Below are 27,517 nucleotides of genomic sequence, written 5' to 3'. Positions count from 1 at the left end.
AGAAAAACATAATGGAAGAGAAGGCTTAGGGGGTCAGTAGTACAAATACTTGTTCAGGTATATAAAACAAGGTCTTTTCAGTTACACATTTTAAAATGCCGCAAGGATACACATACACATAGGCATGTCCATAGTCAATGTCTCACCAGGGGCTAATCACGTAAGCCAAGGTAAAAGCAAGTGTTAAGGGGGTGTGGGAAAATGGAAGATATGCAACCTGCTTTACTCTACAAACCTCATGTAATATTCCATATTTATTGCAAAGAAGTGCAGCTGGTGACCTTTCTATTGTAAGAGAGAAAATGTGATATTTAAAATCAGTTTCCCATAGAAAATCTTGCTCTAACTTCAAAGGTAGAGGTAAAGTGTTTGTGTTAGAATAATCAGTTACAAAAAGTGCTACTTTCATTGATCCTTGGGCCATGAAGCCCATGTCCCAGTTCTCAAATGGAAAAGTACACATGTGCTCATCATTTCTGGAAAGTTTTGTTGGTGAGAAAGTCATATTAAGCAGTTTTAGTACTTTAAGTCCCCCCCCCCTTTTTTTTTTTAAATCCCAAGTTCCAGGCTCTTTCAGAAATTGCTTACTACCCCTTTGATGTTGTCTTTCTACAACACTTTCAAATTAGAATTCTGATTTTCAGAATCCCCATTTGATTGAATTACTGTCTTCAGAGTGTTCCACATAGTAGTCCTCCTTATCTTTGCACAAGCAATCATTTTTCCTTGGTTGGGTATCTCACTATGGCTTTAAGTTGGCATTTATCTAATAACTATCTTTTCAAAATGTAAAGTGTGTGTCCTTTTTATTAAGTTGTCTTTCCCATTGAGTTCTCTGTGTGTATAAATGTATTGCTTGCCCCTTTCTTCTCTTAATGGTATCTTTAAGCAGAAATTTTTAATTTTCATGAATTCTAGTTCATTTTTTCTCTTCATGATGCTAAGGATAATGTAAACTTTTGGTCATGCTCTAGTTTCAAGATTCAAGCTGGTACTCAAGGTTTGCTACGGACTGGTTGTGATTTTTCCTACAAAGGTTTAATGTGTTAGAAGCTTGGTCCTCTAGTGATGATGGAATCTTCAAGAGGTGGGGTCTAGTGGCAGATTGTTATGTCATTGGTGGTGTTGCCCACGGAAAAGATTAAGGTAGTCCTCATTGGACCCCGGGTAGTTCCTGGGAGAGTGAATTGTTATCTGTCTTGCCACATGATCTCTCTTGTATGTGTTCTCTCCATAATACCTTCTGCTATGGGGTGACCCAGCCAAGTGACTCATCAGCAGAAACTGAATCCATAGGGGGCAGGTGTTTGATAATGGACTTGCAGCCTCCAAAACTGCGAGCCAAACTTCTATCTTTGTAAAATACTAGCCTCAACTATTTTGTTATAGCAATAAAAAAATGGACTAATACCTGGTGGGTCCATTGTTGGTTGTTTGATCTATTGGTGAAATAAAGATTTGTGGGCTGGGGTTGTGGCTCAGTATTAGAGCACTAGCTTGGCATGTGTGAGACACTGGGTTCAATTCTTGGCACCACATGTAAGTAAATGAATAAAATAAAGGTCCATTAACAACTAAAAATATGTATTAAAAATGATTTAAAAATATTTGTTAAACAAAAAAATTAAAAATATTTTTAATTCACCACGTAATACATGCCCCTGGTTTTATCTGTTGCTGTTTTATATTGCATATTCAATTTATTTTATTTTTTATGTGGCACTGAGGATCAAACCCAGTGCCTCACACATGTAAGGCAAGCACTCTACCACTGAGCCACAATTCAGTCCCTGTATGTTCAATTTAAAACTGAGTTCATTACTCAGTTATCAGATATATTTTATAGGTATTTCATCCTGGTCTGTGACTTAGCTTTTTATATTTTTAATAGTGGTTTTTGGCTAGTGAGATAGCAAGATTTAAAACTTTTTGATGAAGTGCCCAGTGTTTTTGTTTTTTTCGTTTTCCTTTTTTTAAATGATTCATGACTTTTAAGGACATCTCTAGGTAATTCTGCAGCTCTCTGTTCATCTTCCTTTCTTAGTACTCTGCCTCAAAAATTCTCACCCCCTTGTCCTCCCCAAATGTCACCTGTGAGTTTGCTCTTTCCCTTTCTCTCTCAACTCAGGAAGGCTGTCCCTACTCTGAGTTCTTAGTTCCCTGTCAGTGGGTTGTCACCTGGAATCTGCCACCATACAGTAAGCTGCTATATAGTTCTGGGTCTCACCTTGAATTTATTTTTACCTTTTGTCAGGGATCAACACTGTCTACAACTACCTTAACTGTTATTTTATTACAGTCTTAATAACTAGTGACACGTGCCAATAAAGCAGTTTGGCAGTCTTGTAGGTATCAGTAGTTTATCAGTTAAGAATATAAGCTTTATATACCACAGTCAATTCCACCCTCATGTGTATCCACAAGACACTAACTTAAAAAAAAAAAAACCTAAATAAGTAGCAGAAAGATCAATAGAAGGGAACAAAGGGAGAGAGGAGGAAAGGGAAAGGAGCTGACTGGGGACAGAATTAGAGCAAATTATATGCTTTTGAAATTATGTTAAAGTGAATTCTAATATTATATATAAGTAAAAAGAACCAATAAAAAGAGACAAAAAATATATATATAAGCTTTAAAGTTTCTCAGATTCCACAACTGTAAGATACTCATGGCCCTGGGAACATGATTATCCCAAAGGCTAGAGAAATTACTGGATGAAAAAGACTATCACTTTCAGTTTCCATCTTAAAACCGGAATACTATATAGACTCTTGAATTACGGTATGCTGTTTATGATGTATTGTCATCAAGGAGAATCAAGCCTGTTTCTTAGCGAGGAAAGCACTGCATTATTAAAGTTCTTTAGCTTGTGAGCAAATAGGACTTAACGAGGGAAGGAATTAGAAATAGCTGGGTGCTTGATATGTTTCATGAAGGATTCCTAACTGACATTTGTCCAGTTTTAGTTAACTCTTTACAGAAGAGGAAGTAATTTTTATCCATTGGCAAAAACAATATTTTCTCGTAACATATTTGAATTCCTTATCATTTAGTGGTCTTGTTTCATATTGTGTTGATTACTACATACATTTCTTATGCCATTTGCTGGGACAATTCTTGAAAATTAAAAATTTCTGCTTAAAGATACCATTAAGAGAAGAAAGGGGCAAGCAATACATTTATACACACACAGAACTCAATGGGAAAGACAACTTAATAAAAAGGACACACACTTTACATTTTGAAAAGATAGTTATTAGATAAATGCCAACTTAAAGCCATAGTGAGATACCCAACCAAGGAAAAATGATTGCTTGTGCAAAGATAAGGAGGACTACTATGTGGAACACTCTGAAGACAGTAATTCAATCAAATGGGGATTCTGAAAATCAGAATTCTAATTTGAAAATGTTGTAGAAAGACAACATCAAAGGGGTAGTAAGCAATTTCTGAAAGAGCCTGGAACTTGGGATTTAAAAAAAAAAAAGGGGGGGGGGACTTAAAGTACTAAAACTGCTTAATATGACTTTCTCACCAACAAAACTTTCCAGAAATGATGAGCACATGTGTGCATGCTCATGCACGCATGCACGCACTCTCTCTCTCTCTCTCTCTCTCTCTCTTTCTCTCTCTCTCTCTCTCTCTCTTCCCCTCTCTCTGGAACTGGGGACTGAACCCAGGAACACATTATTACTGAGGTACACCCCCCACCCTCCAGGCCTTATTATTTTTTTTTAATTTTGAGATAGGCTAAGTTGCTGAGGCCAGCTTTGAATTTGCAATTCTCCTGCCTCAGTGTGCTGAACTGCTGGGATTATAGGTCTGTGACACCATATCTAGCCAGACATATATTCCTGATCTATATTCAAAATGAAGTTTTAGATTTTGTGAAAAAGTCTATTCTTTTGGTTTTTTTGGGTGCCGGGGATGGAACCTAGGGTCTTACACAAGGTAGGCAAGTGTCACTGAATTATACCCCCAGTTGAAGCTTATTAATTCTATTCTTGAGTTATATTTCTATCTGAACATTTGGACTTCTAAAGAAAATTCTTATTTTAAAAAAATATCAGGGTTGAGGATGTACCTCGGTGGCAGACTACTTGCCTAGCCATGTGAGGTACTGGGTTCAATCCTCAGCACCAAATAAAAATAAATAAATAGATAAAAGGTATTGTGTCTCTCGACAACTAAAAAATATTTTTAAAAAATATCAGATGAATTTAGGAATTCTGTAAGAGAAAAGTGAGAGCTCTGAAACATGCGAAGAATGACAGACTATGATTTAGAGCAAACAAAGAAGATTAGAACATTAGAACAAATATTTTAAGCAAGTGATTCACACAGAACTCAATTTATTATCATTCTTGAAGGCCTCAAAAATTCAGCATGCAACTTTCCAAACTGACCTCTCTCAAGGAGAGGAATTGAGAATTGAGAGGAAAAGAAGTGATAGGAATATGAAAATCTTTGAAATTTTTTTACAGCAGTTGCATCAGTCTTACCTGACTGATGATAAAGAAGACAATCTGAAAAAGGATATAGTTATTAGAGAAATACTATTTGGAAATTGAAATTTAAATGCATATAGGATAGAAAAAAAAAATCAAAAACTGAAAACACTCTATGTAAACTGATCAGTTTTTATCAATCATCCCTTCACCACTGATCATGGGAGTCACTGAAGAATCAAAGGGTAAAATGCCCTCTAGAGAAGGTCAATTTGAAAATTCGCATGCTGAATTTTTGAGGCCTTCAAGAATGATAATAAACTAAGGAGTTTCATGTGAACCATTTGCTTAAAATATCTGGTTTTAGGAAATATGTTGAAGAATTTGGAAGAAATCCATTTGACTTACCAGAGGACAAGTCATACAAAAACTATCTAGAAATTCTAACAATGATGAATTTAATAAGTTACTATCAGAATAATGACATCATTACATTTGAAAAGGTTCTGAAAACAAATCATACCAACATTAAGGATGATCCCTTTCCTAAGACAACACAGCAAACATACCTTGCAAAATACTCTAATCAAGTGCTTATAAAATTAAGCCTGATATAACAACACATTCTTTTTATTCTGAAGGAGTTAAACATAGATGAAGCTGATGTAAAGAGCTTGCTGGTACAACACATGGTGGCTAACACTATCCATGAGCAAACTGATCAAGTCAACCAGATATATCCTCTCCACCATGCTGTAATGCAAACCTTCAAAAAACAAGGAATGAACAGCAAAACTACTATCAGGTTATGTCCTGAAAGTTATGGCTATTATGACAGAAGTGTTTTTTTGATCAGCTAATTTTGTTTGGGCTGCTAATCTCAAGAAAACCAAAATACCACAGAATTGTACAGTACTGATATCTTGCAAACTTTTTCTATAAAGGTCAGATAGCAAAAATCTTAGCTGACAATCTAAAAAAAACAAAGGTCAAATGTTCTCTCTGATACGCAGATGCTAACTCACAATAAGCAGGATGGTGGAATAGAAATTCATTGGATTAACAAAGGGGAATGAAGGGAAGGGAGTGGGGATGGGAATGGGAAAGACAGTAGAATGAATCAAACACAATTTCCTATGTTCCTTCATATATGAATACATAACCAGGGTAACTCCACATCATGTACAACCACAAAAATGGGAAGTTATACTCTTTTGTATGTGTGATGGGCCCAAATACATTCTACTGTCATGTATACTAAAAAGAATAAAAAAATTTTTAAAAATAAATACAGTAGAACAATAACAAAATTCTTGGCTGAGCAATTCAGTGTTGCAAGTACTCAACTCTCCCTTTACAAAGCAGTCATAGACAATATGTAAATAAGTGAGCACTGCAATGTTCTAATAAAATTTTATTTATTTTATTTTTATGGTGGATTTGGCCCCCAGGAAGCAACCTGCCAACCCCTGATCTAAATACACAACATAGTAATTTGTCATAGTCAATATGACCAGAGAGATTTCTGGTATGATTTTAAATGCATTTACATGCTGCTGATTAATTTTATACATATTTTGCCCACAGGAACTATCCCAAATAACCTGCTATAACTTGAAATGCATACCCACTTTAAACACCTGCTTTTTCCATGTAGTAATGTATGTTAAAAATATTTGCTGCATCTTGCAAAATTCAACTCTCCAAAAGTCTGTATATGCAAAGTAGTAAAAGGTTTAAATGAAACTCTGTAATTAGTGATATTTTGTCTCTTATATTTTAAGCAACAAAATAAACAGTATAAACAGCTCAGAAACTATAAACATACACAATGATATACATCTGACTGGCTAAAATTAAAAAAAAAAAAAACAAAAAAAAAAAACAAATCTTGGTGAGGACATGAAACAACTGGAACCATTACTGACAATGGGTGTGTAAAGTGATTCAATTACTTAAGTAAATTACATGGCAGTTTCTTTAACATTAAATTTACATCTATGTATGCTGACCCAGATATTCTACTCCTAATAACTTTATTTCTAATAATCCCAAACTAGAAATTCCAAATGTCCATCAATAGAGAGATAAATTATGATACAAAATGAACCTCTAAAACATGTAACAACACAGATGAATCTCAAAACCATTGTTAAGCAAAAGTCTATGGTAATAAAAATCAGAAAGTGGTTACCTGGGGTGCTGCTGGAAAATCAGCTAGAAAGAGACAGGAGGAAATGTTCTCAGACAATAGAAATATTTATATTTTCTTTGGTTGGTGATTACAGACATTTACAACAGTCAAGACAAATCAAACTGAACACTTCAAGAAGTGTGTACAGTTTAATTGTATCTAAATTGTACTACACTTACAAAACACTAATCTCATTCCCCACTGATTGCCACAAATGTTTCCTAAGACTTCTCTATTTCTGTGAAAGAAAGCAGGTTTACTACCTTCTCTGTCATTTGGGCCCGGACTTTTACAGGTTTCTGATTCCAGCTCCCACAAATGCTCACTAATCTAGAGAGTCTACCTCTGTGGAGGATGGATTCTGTCTCTTCCTATTCACAGCCAATGCGCCACCCAAGGCTGGGCCTATGTTGTTCTTATTGAGACTAACAGAATAGTCTAAATGATTGCCTCAGTCAGGCTTCTTTAACAAAATACCATAGGCTGAGCCACTTAAACACAAAGTTATTTCTCAGAGTTCTGAAGCCTGGGAAGCTGATTAAAGTGCTGGTAGATTTGATGTCTGCTGAAGGTCACCTTTCTGGGCCTTTAGATATCACCTTCTTGCCATGTCCTAATTCCTTCTATATCCTAACAAAGTAGAAGGAATAAATCAGGTCTCTGGGGTCTCTTTATAAGGGCACCAATTCCACTCCTGAGGACTCCAAACTCATGACTTCATCACCTCCCTGAGGCCTCCTTTCCCGATACCATCAAACTGCAATCAGGTTCAACATACAAACTTTGGGGAGACATAAACAATTCAGACCACAGCACCAACCTTCTCTGTGCTTCTACCAGAATGACTGTGTCAAATAATTTTAATTTTCTAAAGCACAGTCCAATCAGACCATTTTGGTCATGAGTTTCAAGATATAGGCTATGTGAAGGCAAGTACAGTACTGTGACCTTGAATACATCCCAGCACCAAGACACAAATAAAAAACTGCCAAACTCATAAAAAGGAAAAAAATCTAAGAAATTGTCACAGTCAAAAAGAGCCTAAGAGATATGAGAGGACTAAATTAATATAGTACCCTAGATGGAATCCTAAAGAAATGGGACATTTTATAAAAACTAAGGAAACCTGAATAAAGTAGACTTTGGTCAGCAGTAATATATCAATTACATTATTTTAAAAAACCCTATTACTTCCTAATTGTACAGGTCAGAAAAGTAGACTTAGATTAAGTTAACTGAGTTTACATCCTGGCCACCCAAGTTCAGCACTTACTAAGGCACTTCACTGGTAGAATGAAACTGGTGCTCAATACTGTGGATATATGCTCAACAGTAATCAAAGGTAGGCTCTGTTCATGTGACTAATTTTTGGGGTGTGGAGGGTGTGGTTACTGGGGAACCCAGGGACACACCATCACTCAGCTATACCCCTAGCCTTTTCTGCTTTGAGAAAGGGTCTCCCTAAGATGCTGAGGCTGGCCTTGAACTTGTGATCCTCCTTACCTCCATCTCTCATGTGATTAATTTCTAAGAGATTTCTTTCTTGGCCCCAATTATGTTTCTGTTTTAGTGTTATGTGATAAAGCAATGGTGAGACTCTGTAATTTCTTAAATTTTAAAGCTCTTTTAAAATAGTTTGTGCAGACAAAAAGCTAATATAATAACATTTGTGCTTTATTTTTCTCATCCTGCTTTTAAAAGTTCTCCATAAGTTTAAATCTCAGAGGTACCACATTCTGTAATCTTTCTGGATGACTATTTTTATACCTTACTGTGAGAACTGACCCTCTGGATAACTTCTCAGGATTTATAAGGTACTGGGAACTAGAGGAAACCCTCTGAATACATACTCTTTGTAAACTCTAGTTGAAAAATAGAAAGCTAAGAAAGGCAGGAAGAAAAAGAAAGTACCCGAAGAAAATGTACAGGACAGCTGCCATGACAAATAACCAGCACAGGAAAGATTATTTCCTAAGTAGTCTGTTGCCCAAAGAAAAAGTTCTTCCTAGGACTAATCCAGAATGTTCCAAATGCTTTATTAAAAGCCATCTTGTGATGCTCAACAAAACAGAATAAAACCAACTCCCTCCCTACCAAAGCCCTACTCCAATACATTATAACACACCTATCTTTACTGAGTGCCTTAGTAAGTGCTGGTAATCAGGTTTCATCATACATACCTGTGTGTGTGTGTGTGTGTTACTAGGTAAGCCTCTGCCACTGAGCAATATCTGCAGCCCTTTGGATCTTTTGAGACAAGTTCTCCCTAAGTTGTCCAGGCTGGCCTCAGCCTGTAAAGAAATTGGGGATCACATATGTGTACCACCACACCCAGTTTTTATAATATTTTTGCAGGAATAAAATAACAATTTACTTGCTACATCTTCATATTAAAAAGTCAGCAACAGCTTGTTACAAATAATTTGAAGACCAAGTTTTTAAAATCTCCTAAATAGACTATAAAAAGAAGGAAAAGAAAACGAAGGGGTGCTATACTTAATGAAAACTGAAAACCTTCCTAAGGTAAAATCATTCTCTCTTAAGTACATGCCACTCTTGTTAAGTGTAATTTCAATTCATGTTTAGAAGTAAAACTGATTTAAGAGAACAAAATAAAGAACAAGACTATTAAACCTACAAAAACAGATGTTCCTCTGTCTTGGCAAGACCAAGATGGCCCTAAAAAATCTGCAAAATCCAGAAATTTTATTTCAATGGGTCATATTACATCTAATAGCATTTCTAATTTTATAGAGCCAAAAAAAGTGACAAAAACAGTAATAACTGATTTGCCTTCTAAAATCAAAACACTGTACCCTTCCTTAAGGAATGCAAGACAGGAATTCTGACAAAATAAAATGTACAGTGTGATTAGCCTGGAATTTCATGAACAGAATTGTGGCTACCATAAATTATTTGATACTGTATGCAAAGTTTTGTGTGCAATTTTCTAAGCAGGATAATTTAGTGCTTTTAACAAATCCACTAGAATGTTAAGCTGCATGAGGATCAAGATTTCTGCTCTGTTCTGTATCTCAACAACTCAGAAAAACAAAAACAAAACCCAAACCCAAACCCAAACCCAAACCAAAAACCAAATCAAAAACAAAGCCATGTAATATACGGGAGGCACTCAACAAATACTTGAATATTCATTTTCAAGGGGATATAGAACGGACAATAAGGGTCAGAGTCACTTATCTAAAAGTAATTTCCTATTGACAAATGCATTTTCAAAGAGTTGACACATTCTTAGCCCAAATACATTGTAAAAGTGAAAAATATTCCCTTTACTTTTTAAATTTTAAGTAGCACTTAAATTCACCAGCTGATAATGTATGTTTTTTCTTCTAAATTCTTATAATTAAAATCTATATAAAACAGACTTTGAAAATGGGTTTTTTTTTTTGGCTGCTTGGGGTGGTGCATGCCTGTAATTCCAGCTACTATGGAGGATTAGGCAGAAGGACCCAGGTTCCAGGCTAGCCTCAGAAATTTAGTGAGATCCTGTCTCAAAATAAAAAACATAAAGCCTGGGACAAATGCCCCTGAATTTAATCCCAGTACAGAAAGAAAAAAAAAAAAAAAAAAAAAAGGGTCTTTTCTTTTTAATCATATGAAGTGCTTCCTTGGATGAAGGCTGTTCAGTGTTTATGAAAAAGGAGAAAAACTAAGACCTTTCCCCAATAACATGTAGACACATATGATGCTCTTAAATACAAAAGCAAATTGAGTATGATCTCGGTGAGTGGCTCTTCTATGTTATTAGGGGAGGGCATTCAGAGAAAAAGAAACTTCTAAATATTAGGTGGCCTTCAATGTGGAGCTTAATGATGTCGGATTTTTTAAAATCAGTATTTTTATTGGGTGCAGTGGCACAAGGCCTTTCATCGCAGCAACTTGGGAGGCTGACGCAGAAGAATTCCAGACTCCAAAGCTCCAATACACCAAACACAGAGCAGACTGGAATAATATTTACATGAACATGGATAACTAAAAGCAATTCGAAATCTGGCCACAATGTGTGCATAGTGGACACAGACAAAGAATGAACAAGATGGAGTACAGATGCTCTACCTTGCTCACAGTGTCATGCATAGGAAACAAATTCTAGGGTTAGGCACTTAACTCTAAATACTGCCTCTCCTTCTTACTAATCTGCATGATTCTGTGCAAGTCACTTACTAATTTGAACCTTCCCTATCTATAAAATCTATGCAATTATCCCTGACACATGGGGCTTATCAGAAGCAAAAGAAATACTTCACAGAAAGTAGGTGGCATAAGGCCTGGTACATCAGTGGTAACTCCTTCCCAACAGATATGAAATTTATGATGCTGGCCTACTTCCAATCTTGGGAGAGAAGCCAAGGGACAAAATGTGTATTTGGCAGGTTTTCCTGTTTGGGTCTTAGTACCCTGTGGGGAATCTGCAATTAGACAGTAAACAATTCAGAAATGTTGTGGGTCATCAATATTATACTTTATTATAATAAAGTGAAATAAAGTGCAATTTTAAAGAAGAAAATCAAGCAGAAAAACTGACAAATAAGTATTTTTTGTCTTTTTAGCTTATAAATCATATTAAACACTGCAGAGCTCAATATGAAATACCTTCACTAATTAACCTATTTATTTCTTTTTAGATCATTTCTCAGAGGTAAAATCTACTTGGGTTTCCATGTGTTCACTGTGATTTAGAAAGTTCTTCTATATTAAGACATTAAATAATTTTGAAGCTCCATATCTACCCTTTCTTTACCCCCCCAAGTAAACAACCTATCCCAAACATATGAAACAAAAGTCAACCATGTACTGTAATCAATGAACTATCACAGAATCTTTACTGCAGAAACCAGACTTGATAAGCCTGTTCTAGAAATGTTTGCCAAATAAGCATCTCTAACCTTAATGGGGCTGGGTTTGTGACTCAGTGGTAGAGCGCTTGCCTAGCATGTGTGAGGCACTGGATTCAATCCTTAGCACCACATATAAATAAATGAATAAAATAAAGGTCTATCAAGATCTAAAAAAGTATTTTTTAAAAAACTCTTAATATATATATTTATACTTTAAAACTATATTAGCTGGATGGTTACATAAGTATTATGTTGACTCTATCGCATACACGGTAGTAGAAAAGTAGCTGACTTCTTCAGAAAAGATGGCTGTTTAATAAAATAGTGTACTGCTATCACATTGTTTTAGTCCAAATATGGCATTATAGTGCCCTTCTAAAAATAAGTCTAAATCCCATGTGATATGCAGCCCTTTAGCTATGTTCATTTCCTTTTAGGGCTCAAGTTTCCCACAGGAAAATTATTCAGTGTTTGGCACAATTGTTCCAAATCATGTATAGACAAGGCTAACTGCAACGCCTAACTTTTCCTGCTTGGCTATTACTGATTCTCCTTCACAGCAACCCATCATGAAGAGGCCCAAGAGGCAGTAAATACTCAAGATTGTCATGGCGTTCACATGACAAAAGTGAACACACACGGTGTCACTGAGTAAAAAAGGTGATGGTGATGGGGGGTGGGATTTATGAATCAGCTACATCAGAAGGAACGGAATTATTTTTATGTACAAAATCATATTCCAAACAAATCATTCTGACAAAGTTCAACTTTATTATTTATACTGAGCAAACTGCTTATTAATAGTTTAATACTGATTGTATTGTTTGACTTATTCATTTAAAGACTTATAAAGCATTATGTATCAAGAATAAAAATCTTCTCAAAATCACCCACAAATAATATATCACACACAATACCCACACACAGGATCAAGTCCCACATTCTTCGGGCCATATTTTCACATAACCTAATCAATTATGATTCTAAAAAAGTTTAGTAATATTGTATAATGCTTAACAAAGAATGTGTTTCAAAAAGTCAGTTTCTTCTGAAATTAACAAGTTTAAAGTCAGATTTGTGCCTTTTGAGAAGCAAAAATAAACAACAGATGAAAAATGGGCTAGATTTTTAAAACACAAATACAACTCTGTGGAAGTTTCCAGTTCTTAAAATAATTAACAAAAATTAAATGGGAATGTATGTTTTAAATACAGTGATCACAAAGTATTTCTATCAGCAAATTGAAGAACTGCATTCAGAATTCTTTAAGAGGTCTGCTTTCATACACATATTCACAGATGAAAGGTATATATTCTGGGATTCAACATTTATTTTAATTGTATGTTTTTATATTGCTTTCAGGTAAAAATGATATTTTCTTCAGCCCCAAGGTATAAGAAAAATCAGGCTTTAAGATCTCAACTTTTCTAATGAAGATTAATCTTCACAAACATTTTAAAGCTACATTATTTTATCATTAATATATAAACTATTAAGAAAAATCTTTTTCTATCAATCTAAAAACTTAAAACTTATCACACAGGAAATAATTCTAACCAAAGAATAGTATCTATGTAATAATATCATAAAGGGCCCTCTTAGGATTAAATTCTTACATTCTTCTATTTAAAGTTCTTGGAAAACAAAAACTTTAAATGTTACTGAACAATCTGTGATCTTCAATTACACTTAAGCAAAATCTTCACTCTTCAATCTCACTAGCAGTACACTCGTTACACATATTAATGAAGACATTTTCAAACCACCAATTTTATTTATTTATTTTCTCTAACAAACATTCCTGAGGTTGTTACCAGTAATAAAGAGAACTTTTTTAGCTAGAAAGTGTCAAATTTTGTTTGGTTGAGAGCACCAATAGTAAGACTATTTTTATTTTTCTTAACCCCAAATCTGAACACTTGTTTCCTTTTTCCTAAATCTGCTGCAAACTCCTTCTAAGAGCCAGACAAATGTTGAACAACTTTTTTGACTTATTTGTGTGGCATTACTGAGTCTAATGGAAATTTAATTCTGGATTCCAGTTCTGAGTGTGCAACTACCTTTGTCACTATGCTCAGTATGGCCCCAAAAGGGATTATTTTAGCTCTGTCCCCTTAGGGTTCTATATTTATATCATTCACCTATGCAAAAATCTTACGTTTACTTCTAATTCCTAATTAGATTCAAATGTTAATCATTTATTCCAGGCTTTGATCAATTTAACTTTCTGACCTTATTCTCCATTATGACCTCAACCTCTATTCCTCTACCGTATTCACAAGGAAGACAGTTGCGCCAGCTAACATGTATTGAGTGTTTACTGTGTGTCAAATACCATGTTGAGTTTTACAAGCATTAGCTCAATTAATGCTCACAATATTTGTATTAGTTAATAGTGTTATTAGTTAAGACAACTAAGACTAAGAGCGACTATGTACCAAGTCTCATAGCTATTAAGTGGCAGGGCTAAGATTCAAACCCAGGTCTCTTCCCATCTCAAGCATGTACTTTAAATCACTAAACATAACACAGTGTCTTTATTCCTTAAGTATATAAGTGATCCCTCTTCTAATGGGGATGTAGCTCAGGAATTAGAATTCATGCCTAGCATGTGCAAGGTCCTCAGTTCAGTCCCCAGTCCTACAAAACAAAAAGCTCCCCCTTCATCGGACCTTTGAAGCTTAAAATACCATCTGCCAAAATTTTATTTTCCTCCTAAAACCAACTCATTTTTAAAGTTACATAAAAGCAATACCTCTTTACCACTTTAGCCTCAAATTTCCTTTCCATCTCGGAACTATTAAAGGTCTCACTGTAAGCCCTGATTTTTTTTTTTTTTTTTGGTGGTCCTAGGGATTGAACCCAGGGCCTTGTGTATGCTAAGCAAGCACTCTACCAACTGAGCTATATCCCCAGCCCAGCCCTAATGTTTTTTGATGAAGTACAACTAAATATTGTATGTGGATCTTAATGTTCAAGAATCATACAGCACTAACCTTTTTGGAAAACATTCTCTGAAATCAGGACAAAACAAAACATCAGTTTGAACTGGAGCAAATCATCAACACAGGACAAAATTGAGGAATTTATGATTTCTGAGACAAGGAAGCACACCAGCCTGCTCCACTTTTACCCTGGGGCTTTCTTCTGAGAGTATGTGCCAATTTTTGCAGTCCCTAAAGTCACTGGGATGCACTGACTGCTGACAAAACAAAACAAACAAACAAAAAAACTAGGAGCAATCTTTTACTCAGTTTTGACCATGCCACTAAGCACAATTCTACATACTTAAGATATGACAGTATCTACTTTTCACAGTAATTTTAATGGAATGATGTTTTCCCATTTTATAGAGTAGAAAACCAAGCACTCAAATTCCCAAAGTCCATGCCTCTTTGCCTAACATGTACAAAGTCCTGGGTTTGATCCCTGGCAAAATACACACACACACACACACACACACACACACACACACACACACACACACACACACCCCTTTAAAAAATCTAAGATTCACATGAGGCAGATGATATAGTGGACTACTTGCCAGAAAGGTCTTAGAGACCCAAAACTGTTCACACAATTGCAAAAGGAGGAAAATACTGACTTTGCCTATCTTTCTGGAAGGATGAAATAAAATGATGAATAGGAAACTTCTCTATAAAGGGTCACAGGTGATTACTGCTAATGTGCCTTACTCCCTATTTTAGTAGTACGTTATGTTCTAGACTCAGGTTTCCTCCTTGGTTTCCCTTTACTTCACTAAAATTCATTTGCCTTTTCCTTAAGGGTGAGAGTGTAGTGGGACAAGGAAGTAAGTATTTCACATACTGACTTAACCTTTGGGGGTGGGGGTGGGGACTGGATCCAGGGGCACTTCACCACTGAGTTACATCCCCAGTCCTTTTTATTTTGAGATGGGGTTTCTCTAATTTGTTGAAGTTGGCTTCAAATTTCCTCCTGATCCTCCAGTATCAGTCCCCCAAGTCACCGAGATTACAGGTGTGTGCCACTGCACCTGGCTTCACATAAAGATTTTTATCTTCAAACATGTTTTCAACAAGATATCTCTGTGCTATTTTCAGCTATGACTAACATCTGGAGTGTCTGTGGTTCAATTTCTCCAAAAACTAAAATCTCCTATCTTTTGCTGGGATGGTAAAAATCAGTTGCCTATTTGGATCAGCTTGGCATGGGAATCAAGGTGGGTGGGGTACAAGGGTAGAAGTGACAGTGTCTAAACGTTCCTTATATAAAACTCTATCAATTCTGTCTTCAGCTTCCTATTACTCCATGCTTGAAGGGGGATCCTAAGAATCTAATTACAAAATAGTTACTGGGCTCCGCAAACAAACTTGCTTTTCCTTTCTTTCTTTCTTTTTTTTTTTTTTGCCCCTTCCCATCTCCTGACTTTAGGATTCAGCTTTGCCGATTCTGTGGAGTCAGTTACCACTTTGTCCACTGGGTTTCTATATTCCAAAACTTTACTGGCATTAGTCATCTGCCATATGCATTATACCTTTGGTGTTCTATATTTATGGTGGAGTTAACAGAAATAAATATGCATATTCAATCTGCCATATTTTAGCAGGAAGTTTATATTTCAAGCCCATGAGTCGGCTTTTCCATTGCTAAAAGACACAGAACTTAAAGTCAAATCTTAACACTTCCTTACTATTTGTGTAACCCTGGAAGCTTCTTACCCTCTCTAAGCCTATGTTTTCCACACATCATCAGGGAAATTAAAAATAACTATCTAGAAGGTTCCTGATAATTCTTAACTGAGGTAAGAATTCAGGCTTACCTCAGAGTCAGAAGACCTGGGTTTAAATCCCATATCTTTCATTTACAAGTATGTGTCTCTAAATCTCAGTTTCCTTATCTATACAGTGCGGTCAATAATAGACACTAGCTCATACAGTGTTGGTAGAATTAATTTGATAAAGTTTATGAAAATCTCCTGAAACATGAGGAGCCTCAGTAAACATTTATATTGCTTGTTTATGCTTCCCATGCCTAGAACTATACACATATAAATATATTTATGCATACCCAGGGCATGGCTGAGTAAAGCCAAATTCCAACTCCTCTTCAAAAGCAACATGCAATACCAGAAAAGTGAAATAGATTAGAAGCAGAAGTCTGAGTTTTTATCATAAACAGATGTGTGACCACTGGGCTGGTTTCCCATCTACCACAATGACAGAATGAAATTAAATGATTTCTAAGGTCCTTTCCATTTAACTGCTCCTCTCTGCCACCTTTGCTAGACGTGATCTGATATTCTATATATTTAACATCTCAACCCTAATTATCTGACTTACCTAATTTTTGTAGATATTTTCACATATCTTTACTTTTCCACGTAGGCACTACATGAAAACCAAGATGAACTGCTCTTCTAAAGAGTATGTCTTCCCTTTGAATAATTATAAAACGTAAGTTTTATGATAAAAGATAAGACCTGTGATATAAAATCATCTAAACCAGACTGAGGTTGTGGCTCAGTGGTAGAGCACTTGCCTAGCAAGTGAGGGGCACTGGGTTCGATTCTCAGAACCACATATTTATTTATATGTGAATAAAATGAATAAAATAAAGGTCTATCAACATCTAAAAAATATTTTTAAAAAATCATCTTCACCCATTAAGTCACAAGTATTTAATTCTCTGTAAGATGATGGGCATAATAGGTTAAAGAGAAAAGAATGAGTTGCAGGTTTATAAGACTACTCGGACTTACAAGGAATTTGACTTAGTTTGATACAAGTAACACAATATAGAATCATGTTCTGAGATTTGTTCCTCATCAGGCAAACTTCTCTATATGGTTTGGCTTCCCATAAGATCCATCAACATGGAAAGAATGCTCCCTATCGTCAGCACTTATTTCTAATTTTGAAATAATAAAGTAACATAATGATCATCAGCACCATGCGAACTCACCCTAGGAATCAGACCTATTTTGTGTCCCATCAGGAAGCTCTGATGAACTCCTCCAGATAAAAAGTCACTCCATGAGGCTTCTTGGGAAACAGATAATCACAGAATTTTTCCACATAAAAATCTAGAGAGTATAAAGTTCTACAAGAAAAGAATGGTACTTCTTTATGTCCCTCTCTGAGGCCAGCAATACTGCCTAGCACATAGCAGAGCTTTGGAAAAACACTTTTAAAAAAATATTTTTTTAGTTGTTGATAAGAGTTTTATTTAATGTATTTATTAATATGTGGTGCTGAGACTCAAACCCAGTGCCTCATACATACTAGGCAAATGTTCTACCACTGAGCTACAACCTCAGCCCCTAAATACTTTTTTTTTTTTTTTTATTGTAAACAAATGGGATACATGTTGTTTGCCTAAATACTTCTTGACTGCTTCTTAAAACTTTCCCTAAAAGCCACTGCTCTTGCATAGTATTGTGTTCCACATCCCATGGTATTTGAAATACTTCCTTCTGGATACTTGAGTGTGTTAAGAGAAGGAATGAAGAGAAGACAGAAATAGAAGAACTAATAGACTTAAAAGGGAGATCCAATGGTGGATTTCTCATCCATGCTCTAAGAAACTGGTAACTTAATAGCTTTGCCTGAAAGTTCCTGGGTTGAGGCTACAAGGAATTCAAAAGTAAAGTCACCCAATACGTAGATTTTTTTTTTTGTAAGAGAAAGAGGCATCACTTATTATTTAGAGTCTAGAAGAGTCTAGACCAAATGGAAGATTGTTTATGGGACTCTGGACTACCTTTTGAACAGTCCTAGAATCTCTTATAGAAGATAGAAGGCTGATGACTGGAATAATTAGGAAGTCATTTACTCGTTTGTAAAAATTACTAAAACTTCTGCTTGTGTCAGATCCTATTAGATCTGGGAATAAATTTATTAAGAGAACTGGCCTTTGGAGTTTGCAGACGAGTAAGTAGTAAATGAAAGTAGCCATACTGTAACAGAAACTTAGACCACCTCTATTAAAAGCACTGACTCTTTACTTAGGCCTGCTGGTGCCCAATGGGTAAAGCAGGATAAAGCTTGGCATCCATGCCTTCATTCTGTATTTGTCTTCAGATTCCTGCTCAGCTCTGCACACAGATATGCTAATCATCTAAAGAGTGTTCATCTAAAAACTGGTAATACAAGGTTTATTAGCTCCAATTTTACCTAAGCCTTCAAGACCAAGTCAAGATTTGCAGGAACATATTTGACTGTCAGCTTTTGCTGCATCAGACCTCTGGAGTGGTACCTAGAAGTCTCAAGTCATCGCCCCTTTCCAGGATCACAGGTCTGAGAGAGAAAACACCCTGAGCAACAAATGGAAATTGCTGCCCTCGAGCAACACAGAACTTCTCTGGAGCCATTCACAGAACCAGAACTGAGAGGATCATCAACAGATCATCTGACCAAGACTGCTTAGTTATGCATCACCCCACCCCTGCCCTAATTCTTCCTCATTTTGAACCTAAAGCCCTTATCAGCACCCAGAAGTCAGGGCTGAGATGGCTGGCTCTCACTTTGCCTTCCAATGGAGTCATACTGGTTCACACTTGTTTTCCTGCTTTTCATCACTACTTTTTCTGTTTGGTATTTGTAGTGACTGGACCTGGTTTGTTGTCAGGCCTCTGGATGAGGAGTCCAGTAACAATATGTTGAATTTAAGGCTACTGTCATTTTAGAAAGGTGAGAATTTAGGCTGGGGTTGTGGCTCAGTGGTAGAGCCCTTGCCTAGCACTGTGAGGCACTGGGTTCAAGTTTCAGCACCACATATAAATAAGTGACTAAAATAAAGGTTCATCAACAACTGAAAAAAGTATTTAAAAAAAAAAAAAAGAAGAAAGGTGAGAGTTTTGTCTCTCTTGTCAGGTCTGGGGTTGCTAAATAACATGGAGCATGATCTACCATTGAGCGTCCAAGATTTTAATGTGGGAAAGGTGACCAAGACATACAGCTCCTTACTTGTAAAAGCAGGGCAGATACAAATAGCAGTAATCAGTTTTATCTCCAAAGCACTTTACAATTTTCAAAGTACTTTTATGTCCATTATCTGAGCTTAATCCTCGAAGTAATCCTATGAGGTATGAAAGGACCATTAGTTTCTTTTCAACAAGAAATTAAGTGCTTACTTACTAACTTAATGAACTAAGTAGTAATAGAAACATAGATTTAAAAAAAAATTCTCGGTTCAAAGTTCATGTTTAATCACATCATGATACCCCTGTAACTCAAATTATGAAGAAATGTCAAATGACTTATCTATAGCCATAAGAAGTATCCACAATATTTTTAGGGTCTGCAAAATAATAACATATTCAATAAACAGTTTTTCTTCAACCTGAAATAGGCAAGTTATGCAAAAATAAAAACATAAAATGATTTATGAAGACTTTTACAGAAGGTCACAGTGCCACAATTCTCCCATCCTTAAATTTCCCAAAATCTGCTCATATGACAATAAATTCTGGTTTGCCAATAATTTATTTCACAAATCTGTTATGATACAGAAACACAGTCAATGAAATTAAGATATTTCCTACAAAGCCACTGTGCAAAATTTTCAAATAAGCTTGAAAAGCTGAGTAAACTCTTTCAAAAATCATTCTACCATCTGAAAGTCTGTGTAACCCTGTCACTTCATTTTCAAGTTCAAAGAGATGGACAATTCATTGTGGTATGAAAATTCAAGTTTTCCCATTCTTTGAAATAATGAGATAATTATTCAAGTACAAAGGAAAAGGCATTATAAAAGACTTAAAAAGAATTTACCCAGCAATAAAGCTTAAAGAAAACCTTTTCTAAAACAGTATTCTAGGTAAGTGTCCATAAAAAATTTAAATATTCATGGAAACTGGAGAGAAATAAAGTAAGAAAAGCTGGAGAGGGGGCGGGATATCATGAAAATAAAAAGGAGAAAGAACAATGGAGTAGAATTAGGGGACGGGAGAAGGCATAAGTAAGGGAAGCAAATGCAGAATGAAACTGATCAACCTATGCTATATACACCTATGAATATATCATAATGAATTCCATTTTTATGTATAACTGTAATGCACCAATTAAAAAAGTAACAAATAAATAGAAGATCAGTAGAGTAGAGGAAGGTAAGCAAGGGGAGGGAAAGGGGAAGTTCTGGGGATTGAGAATGAGCAAGCCATGTTACATGCATGTATGATAATGTCAAAATGACCCTACTACAAAAAATAGTAAAGGAATAAATTAAAAAATTCAAATATCCACTCTGGTGTAAGATAATGTTCTCACTAAAGTGGAGCACTAGTTCACTTATAATTGCTTTTTATGTCTACAAGGAAAAAAACACACCTTCATTGAAATCACTGCAGTAAAACATACAACTCATTTACAAATAAAACAGTATAATCTTATTTTAAAATTTACTATAAAATAATTTAATACAATCTCTAACAGGATTCCTCTGATATAATCTCTAAATAAGTCCTCTGATACTAGTCATATACCATACAAAGTTAAATGGTTTCAAGGTATTTGAGTCTAAAAATATACTTTTTTTTCATTCTGAACTAGTTGGATTGGTATTTAAACCAAATGTCATCAAATGTTGCATTAAATATACCCAAGTGAAAAGATAAACTCTCTCAATGTATCATGCAGAAAGTAACCCCAACCACTGAAGACTGTGGAACTATGAGCCTATTGTCCCCCCTCACCCAATACATGCACATACAATAAAACAAAACAAAACAAAACAAAACAAAACCATGGTATAGAAAATGAAGTGAGAATAAGAGAACTGATACCTGGAAGAAACCTTAGGTTTCCTTTAAGACAAGATTAAACTTGGAAAGATAATGCTATTAAAAAAGCATCAGCTGGGGGAGGACACTTTTCATTTTTCTTTAAAATTACATATTGCCGGGTGTGGTGGTGCACAACTGTAATCCCAGGGGCTCAGGACACTGAGACAGGGAGGACTGCCAATTCAAAGCGAGCCTTAGCACAAGCCAGGTGCTGAATAAGCAGCTTAGTGAGACCCTGTCTCTAAATAAAATATAAAATAGGGCTGAGGATGTGGCTCAGTGGTTGAGGGCCACTGAGCTCAATCCCCAGTACCCACTCCAAATAAATAAATAAACAGAATTACTATATCTACCCTCAAGATATTAATAGAGATTCTAATGTTAAAAAAATTGCCTCTAATAAAATCCAAATTTTGAACTAGAAAAAGAATGAAAACATCTACTAACAAAAGATCTTATTAAAAGAGCTGTCTTTGCAATCATTAAAAAACCAGATTGGCCAGGCATGGTGGCACATGCCTGTAATCTCAGCAACTTCGGAGGCCAAGGCAAGAGGACTGCAAGTTCAAAGCTAGCCTCAGGAACTTAGCAAGATCCTGTATCTAAATAAAATACATAAAGGGCTGGGGATGTGGCGCAGTGGTTAAGTGCCCCTTGGTTCAATCCCTGGTACCAAAACAAACAAACAAAAAAACAAAAACAAAAATCACATCTGTTATCCATTACCAAAAAATTTAAATAGGTATTTTCTTTACAAGAGACGAACCCCTTTCAGAGCAAAAAAAATTAAAAAGGTCCATCGAGCTCCTTTGATTTTAAGAAAGTAAAACCTATTGGTTTAACATCAATTTTGTGTAAAACTTAAGTCTTTAAGATACCCAGGGCTGGGGAGATAGCTCATTCGGTAGAGTGCTTGCATTGCAAGCCCAAGTCCCTGGGTTCAATCCCCAGCACAGCAAAAAAAAAAAAAGATTCCCATATTTGCTGAACTGAAAATTCATAAGCAAACTGCAAATCTGAACAGGTTACGTTCTCTAGCAGATATGAAAAAGGGTAATTTTTTTTTATGTCTGTACCATTTTAACAAAGATGAAATATGTATGATACAAATTATTTTTCAGAATTCAGTAGTAAAGGTTTTCCACTTGAAATGGCAATTCAACGAAGTTATTTCTAATCTAACTTGTAGTAGTTTCAGTATGAGTTCTAAATTCTTAAACAGCTTAGAATCAAATTTGCTAAGACTAAATATGAAGAACCAGTATGCTTTTGAGAAGAACCCAGAATCTGAAGCTCGAATGTTTATATAATGGTCACTTAAAATAAAAAAGTTTAAATAGGAAGACATTTGAGGTTAAAATTATACTGATGTCTGGAACCTAAAATCAATAGAAAGCTGACTTTTATTTAAAAGGGGAAGGGATTTCTAACATCAGGATGGAAAACTAAAGCATATCTGCCTGTTTTATAAATATCCATGTCCTTTCTTGGATTCAGAAATCCACTTTAGCCCACGTCCCTTGGGTTTCTTCTATCTTCCATCTCACTGAACACCACTGCTGCATTCAGATTAGAACATTTAGCCAAAGGCAGAGATCGTATAAGTTGTCTGAAGATTTCTAAAAACTAAAACCAGGAGAAAAGTGGAGGAAATACTTTTATGCCTGGAGCTGCCAGAAATCCCTCTCTCCTTTTAGAAAAGTAAACCTCTTGCTTTCAAGAGAATCACTTTTAAGAACAAAACATAATACTGTATATAAACACATAGCACTCTGATAATAATTCTAGAGAATAATAAAATCCTATAGATTTCACCAGTATGTTAGAAAAACAAAAATGAAAAAAGACTTAAGGAAAAAAATCATATACCAAAAAAATTTCTTTTTTCCAGTAAGAGCAATAAAAGAGATTTAGATTAACCAGAATTTCTCCTTCCGCCCTCCAAGTGGATTCCTTAATACTAAAAGAATGCTTTTCAAATTAATTAGTTTTCACTACATTAGTAGAGTGTGTTTAACCACAAAGAAAACATGTCAATGAACTCCATTTTAAAAATGACTATATTACAGTGTGTGTACACACACACATTTACCCCACTCCCTGGGCTGGATACCAAACCCAGGACTTTGTATACACTGACCATGTAATCTACCACTGAGCCCTATCTCCAGTCAACAATATATTTTGACTCGATTACTTCTGCTTACTGTTCTAATATTTCAAAAGTCTCTGGATAAAAAGAATGTGACTAAAATCACATTCTTGTGTATTGTCACCATTATAAACTGATAGCTAGTAGATGCTTGCAATTAATTTTATCTCACTGAAATACATTTTGCCAAGAAAGAGAAATCTCTTTTCAAATATTAATATACACAAACACCTGGGCAAAAATATTGCAACAATTACTTCTATGCATACTTATCAAGATCTCTGTGAAGCATGGCACAAAAAAAAGCTCAGTTTTTCATAAACTATATAACTTGATTGCACTTTTGCTTCCATGGTCATTGCAAAATTCTAAAAGTAATGTTTAAATGTTCACATTATTCACTCCATTTAGAATTCTCTCAAGAGAATATAATGAAAAACATTTGGCTATCTAAATGAGTGTTGAAACTTGCAGTGTTCAGATAAAAAATTAAAACCCTATTAATTCATCAGTATACTTTAATATTCCCTGTTGAAAGTACCAATTGCACATGAAGTCCAATGGCTGAAAAGAAACTAGAAAAGTGACAAGAGAATGACGACTTTCAAAATGCTGACGCTTTTCACACCCAGGTTCAGTCACGCCAGCTGGAGAGAGGTGTTAGGTATGGCTTTATTCCTTTTAAATCTGAGAAATGTAGTCATTTCCATGATATTTCAAAAACTGGAACAAGAGAAATTTATTCTCATGATCCTGATTCTTCTGATTCAAAATCACACTGATGAAAAAAATTCATGCAAACTTAAAAGGTATATGGATAGACCATTTGTTTGCTGTTGCTTAGTCAAATTATTCTGTCCCCGATTTCCTAGTGAGCTAGTGTCTGAATCATTTCAGACATGACATCCATTAAGGGGGCTTTTGCTCCTAACTGTATAAGGGTCCTTGGAAGTAGTCTGACTTGCACAAGAAGTACACACAGCCCCTGATAGGCGTTTTAGTCCTCTTTGGAAGACACTGTTGGAGAGACTATAAATGACACAGTTGCAGAAACTGTTACTAATAGCAAGCCAGGTAGTCAAGAAGGATGCAAAGCGGTTGCTGTGGCCAGTGGAACTCTCCAACAAGAAGTAGATAATATAAGGCAACCAGAGGACATAAAATACACTAGTGATGCGGAACAGGACCATGGCATAACGCTTATCAGGACAGGCCTGTTCTTCCCCAGTCTCCCCACTCTGGCTGCTGAAGCGGGCTTGCCTTTCGCTGATTTCCTTTGTATGCTGTTGGCAGATGCGGAAGATGTTGAAATATGTGAAGCACACAGTGAGGGCAGCTGGGGCATATAACATTATCACGATGAACAAGGTGAAGTATGGGTCTGTGTGCCAGGACTCCGCACACCACTGAAAGACATCTCCATGATATCCAGGTTTGCCCCAGTGGAAAAAGGAAGGCAGGAAGACGAGGGTGGAGTATAGCCAAATCAGGAAAATACACAGGCGTAGTCTCCAGGGTGTAACCAGTGTATTGTACGTTAAAGGCTTAGTGATGGCAATGTATCTATCGATGCTGATACAGGCCAAAGAGGTCATTGAGACACTCTTCAGAACTGATACTGCAAAGCCAAATATCTGGCAAGTCAAGGACTCCTCTAATGGAAGGGAATAGTGAAGGAGTGATAAAGAAGGGACCAAGCAGCTTACCCCCACCAAGAGGTCAGCATATGCCATTGTCTGGATAAAATAACTTGTAGTGTGATGGTTCAACAAAGGTGCACAGTGAAATACAAAAATCACAATGATGTTGCCAAAAATAATCAGTACAGTTAGAAAGACAATAATCAGCACTTCCAAAAGGCAAAAACTGACGGTTTCCAAGTAGCCAAATGCCAAGAGACAAAAAGGGTGGCTGCTCTGATTACCATCCAAGGTGGAGTTCATCTTGAGCTCAGGAGTGATCTCTCACTTCATGCTGCCGCTTGGCTGCTGCCAACAGTTCAAAGGAGCAGCTGCTGTCATTGCGGTCAGCTGTGCATGTGTGTAATAATGCCAGAAGAGCCTCAGTCCCCAAGCTCCCGATGCTGCTGCTCTGATGCATTGCCTGCAGTGCAATTTCCCTTTAAATCCTTCTTGGTATAGGGAGAGCCAAGAGCCGTCGTCTGGCCAGTCCCAGACTCGGCCATAGTGCCAAGTTCACCATACACATAGCACCAAGGGAGAAAGGTAAATTTTGGGGACAATGTCTTCAGGCCAAGTTAGGGTAGAGGAAAGGGCTAGAAGAAGGGAGGAAGATTAGGAGCTTCAGCAGGAGTTGTAATGAGTCTCCTCTGAACAGCTGATAGAAGAAAAGGAGAAAGCAATTTATATTTGCATACAATGCCCTAAATCACAGAACCTAGCTAGCCCAGCTGTTGTCACCCTTCCCAACCCACCCCTTCTGGTATCACCATCACTGCTACACTCCATAGCACCCCACATAACTGGTCCTTATTCTATGGAGGAGAAGCAACAACACCAAGCTTTCAGATCAACATAAAACAAAAGCAATCAAAGATCAATCTATCCCCATTTTCTTTCATTTGAGCTGTTTATAGAATCTGCTTATGGCAATTCTGAAAACATTTCATTACAATTACCACTAATTAACTAACAAAGATTAACTTATTTTCTCCATGAAAGCCAATACAATATTTCACCTCTGAAAACAATAGAATATATCTGTTTAACACAATTTCAGTATGTTACCTGTAAGTCTGCACGCTGCAATCCAAACAAAAGCCACAATACATCCTTAACAGAAAGCCTTGCAATGCAGGAGTGTGCTTCCGTCCTGTGTACTGCAGAACTGAGACACAGAGGGAGGGGATAAAGGAGAAGGAGGGGAAACAGGGAGAAGAGGGGGCTTGGAAAAAGAACGGGGGAGGGGAAAGAAAATGCATGTGCATGCACATGCTCTGGCATCTTTAGCAGCTCATTAGAATGCATTGACAGAGAGGTGCTCCCAGATTGCACAGTGGGGGAATGGCTTAGTACGCCCGCAGTGCAGCATTTGAAAGCTGTTTCCTCGTCTGTCTGGAATCCCCCTCTTAAGCATATAAGAAGAATTTAGATTGCTAGCAAGGAAAATGGGCAGTAACCAAGGCGGGGAGTCAGGAATTAGATATGAACACATTTCCACAGTGGCAAAAATGGGAACTTCCTATTTTCTTGTAGCATTTTTCCAAGGAACAAAGGAAATATTAAAGAAGTGTGTTTACTGTATATGGCAAGTGAGAAATCATAATTCAGCTACATGAGAAATTCTAGCTGAAAGGCTAAATAGTCAGCATTTTCTCTCTCATGATTCACTGGATATTCACCATTCTTAACCTTTAAAATCAGTTTTTCAAGAAAAAAATAAAGAAAATGTTCCGCAACCTCATAATACAAAAAGCACACACACTCTCACACAGAAGAAAATTTACACTGTTCATGTATTCAACACTATCCTGTAGTTCTGAGATACCACTTCTAGCTTCTAGTTTGCTGAGAAGCAGTGCACAAATACGCAAACATGAAAAAGTAGGGGGTTGGGGCTGTAGCTCAGTGGTTGGGCACTTGCCTAGCATGTGTGATGCATGGAGTTTGATCCTCAGGTACCACATAAAAATAAACAAAATAACGGGATTGTGTGCATCTACAACAAAATTTTAAAAAGATGAAAAAGTAAATGTACCTAGGCTTGAAAATTACAGGAAGTTTCATGGCACAAATAAGTCTTTTATCATGACGGAAAAAATCTTGTTTCTGCCTATGCAAAACAATGCAAACTGTAGTTTTATACTGTAACTGGAGTTATACTGTAGTTTTTCTGGTAATGTCATAAATGACAATTATCAGCTAATCAGGAGTTGGGTCCTACGGGAATGGTATAATTGTAATATCTTTTCCTCCAGGTATCTTTGAACTTTAAAAAAAATGTTTTTAGTTGTCAGTGGTTCTTTATTTGTTTATGTGTTTATTTATTTATGTATATGTGGAGCTGAGAATCAAACCCAGTGCCTCGCACACATTAGGCTCTACCACTGGGCTACAATCATAGCCCTCTTTTAACTTT

The 27,517-nt window shown here is 36.2% G+C and overlaps 2 protein-coding genes across 7 annotated transcripts in view; both read right to left on the bottom strand.

The window, feature by feature from the left end:
- Positions 1-27,517, bottom strand: part of RABGAP1 (RAB GTPase activating protein 1) — a 150,235-nt gene that overhangs the window by 35,247 nt on the left and 87,471 nt on the right. The gene's annotated exons all lie outside the window — the stretch shown is intronic.
- On the bottom strand, positions 6-27,517 carry GPR21 (G protein-coupled receptor 21). Of its 2 annotated transcripts, none has more exons than XR_013759713.1 (2): positions 23,961-26,160; positions 6-285 (listed from the first exon to the last, which is right to left on the bottom strand). XR_013759713.1 is itself a non-coding variant. In XM_079113824.1 (2 exons), exon 2 carries the CDS (start codon positions 25,360-25,362, stop codon positions 24,313-24,315), a length of 1,050 nt encoding a protein of 349 aa, XP_078969950.1. In that variant the 5' UTR covers positions 25,363-25,756; positions 26,167-27,517; the 3' UTR covers positions 21,883-24,312. The 2 variants fall into 2 exon arrangements, 1 of the variants encoding a protein (XP_078969950.1); XM_079113824.1 differs by lacking the exon at positions 6-285 and adding an exon at positions 26,167-27,517 and having other exon boundaries at positions 21,883-25,756.

The sequence above is a fragment of the Sciurus vulgaris genome, assembly GCF_902686455.1.
Source record: "Sciurus vulgaris genome assembly, chromosome: 15".
Lineage (NCBI taxonomy): Eukaryota > Metazoa > Chordata > Mammalia > Rodentia > Sciuridae > Sciurus > Sciurus vulgaris.
This window is presented reverse-complemented; position numbering and strand designations above follow the sequence as displayed.

Coding starts and splice junctions, on each gene's coding strand:
- GPR21 (XM_079113824.1), bottom strand. CDS start 25,362: ATGAACTCCACCTTGGATGGTAATCAGAGCAGCCACCCTTTTTGTCTC.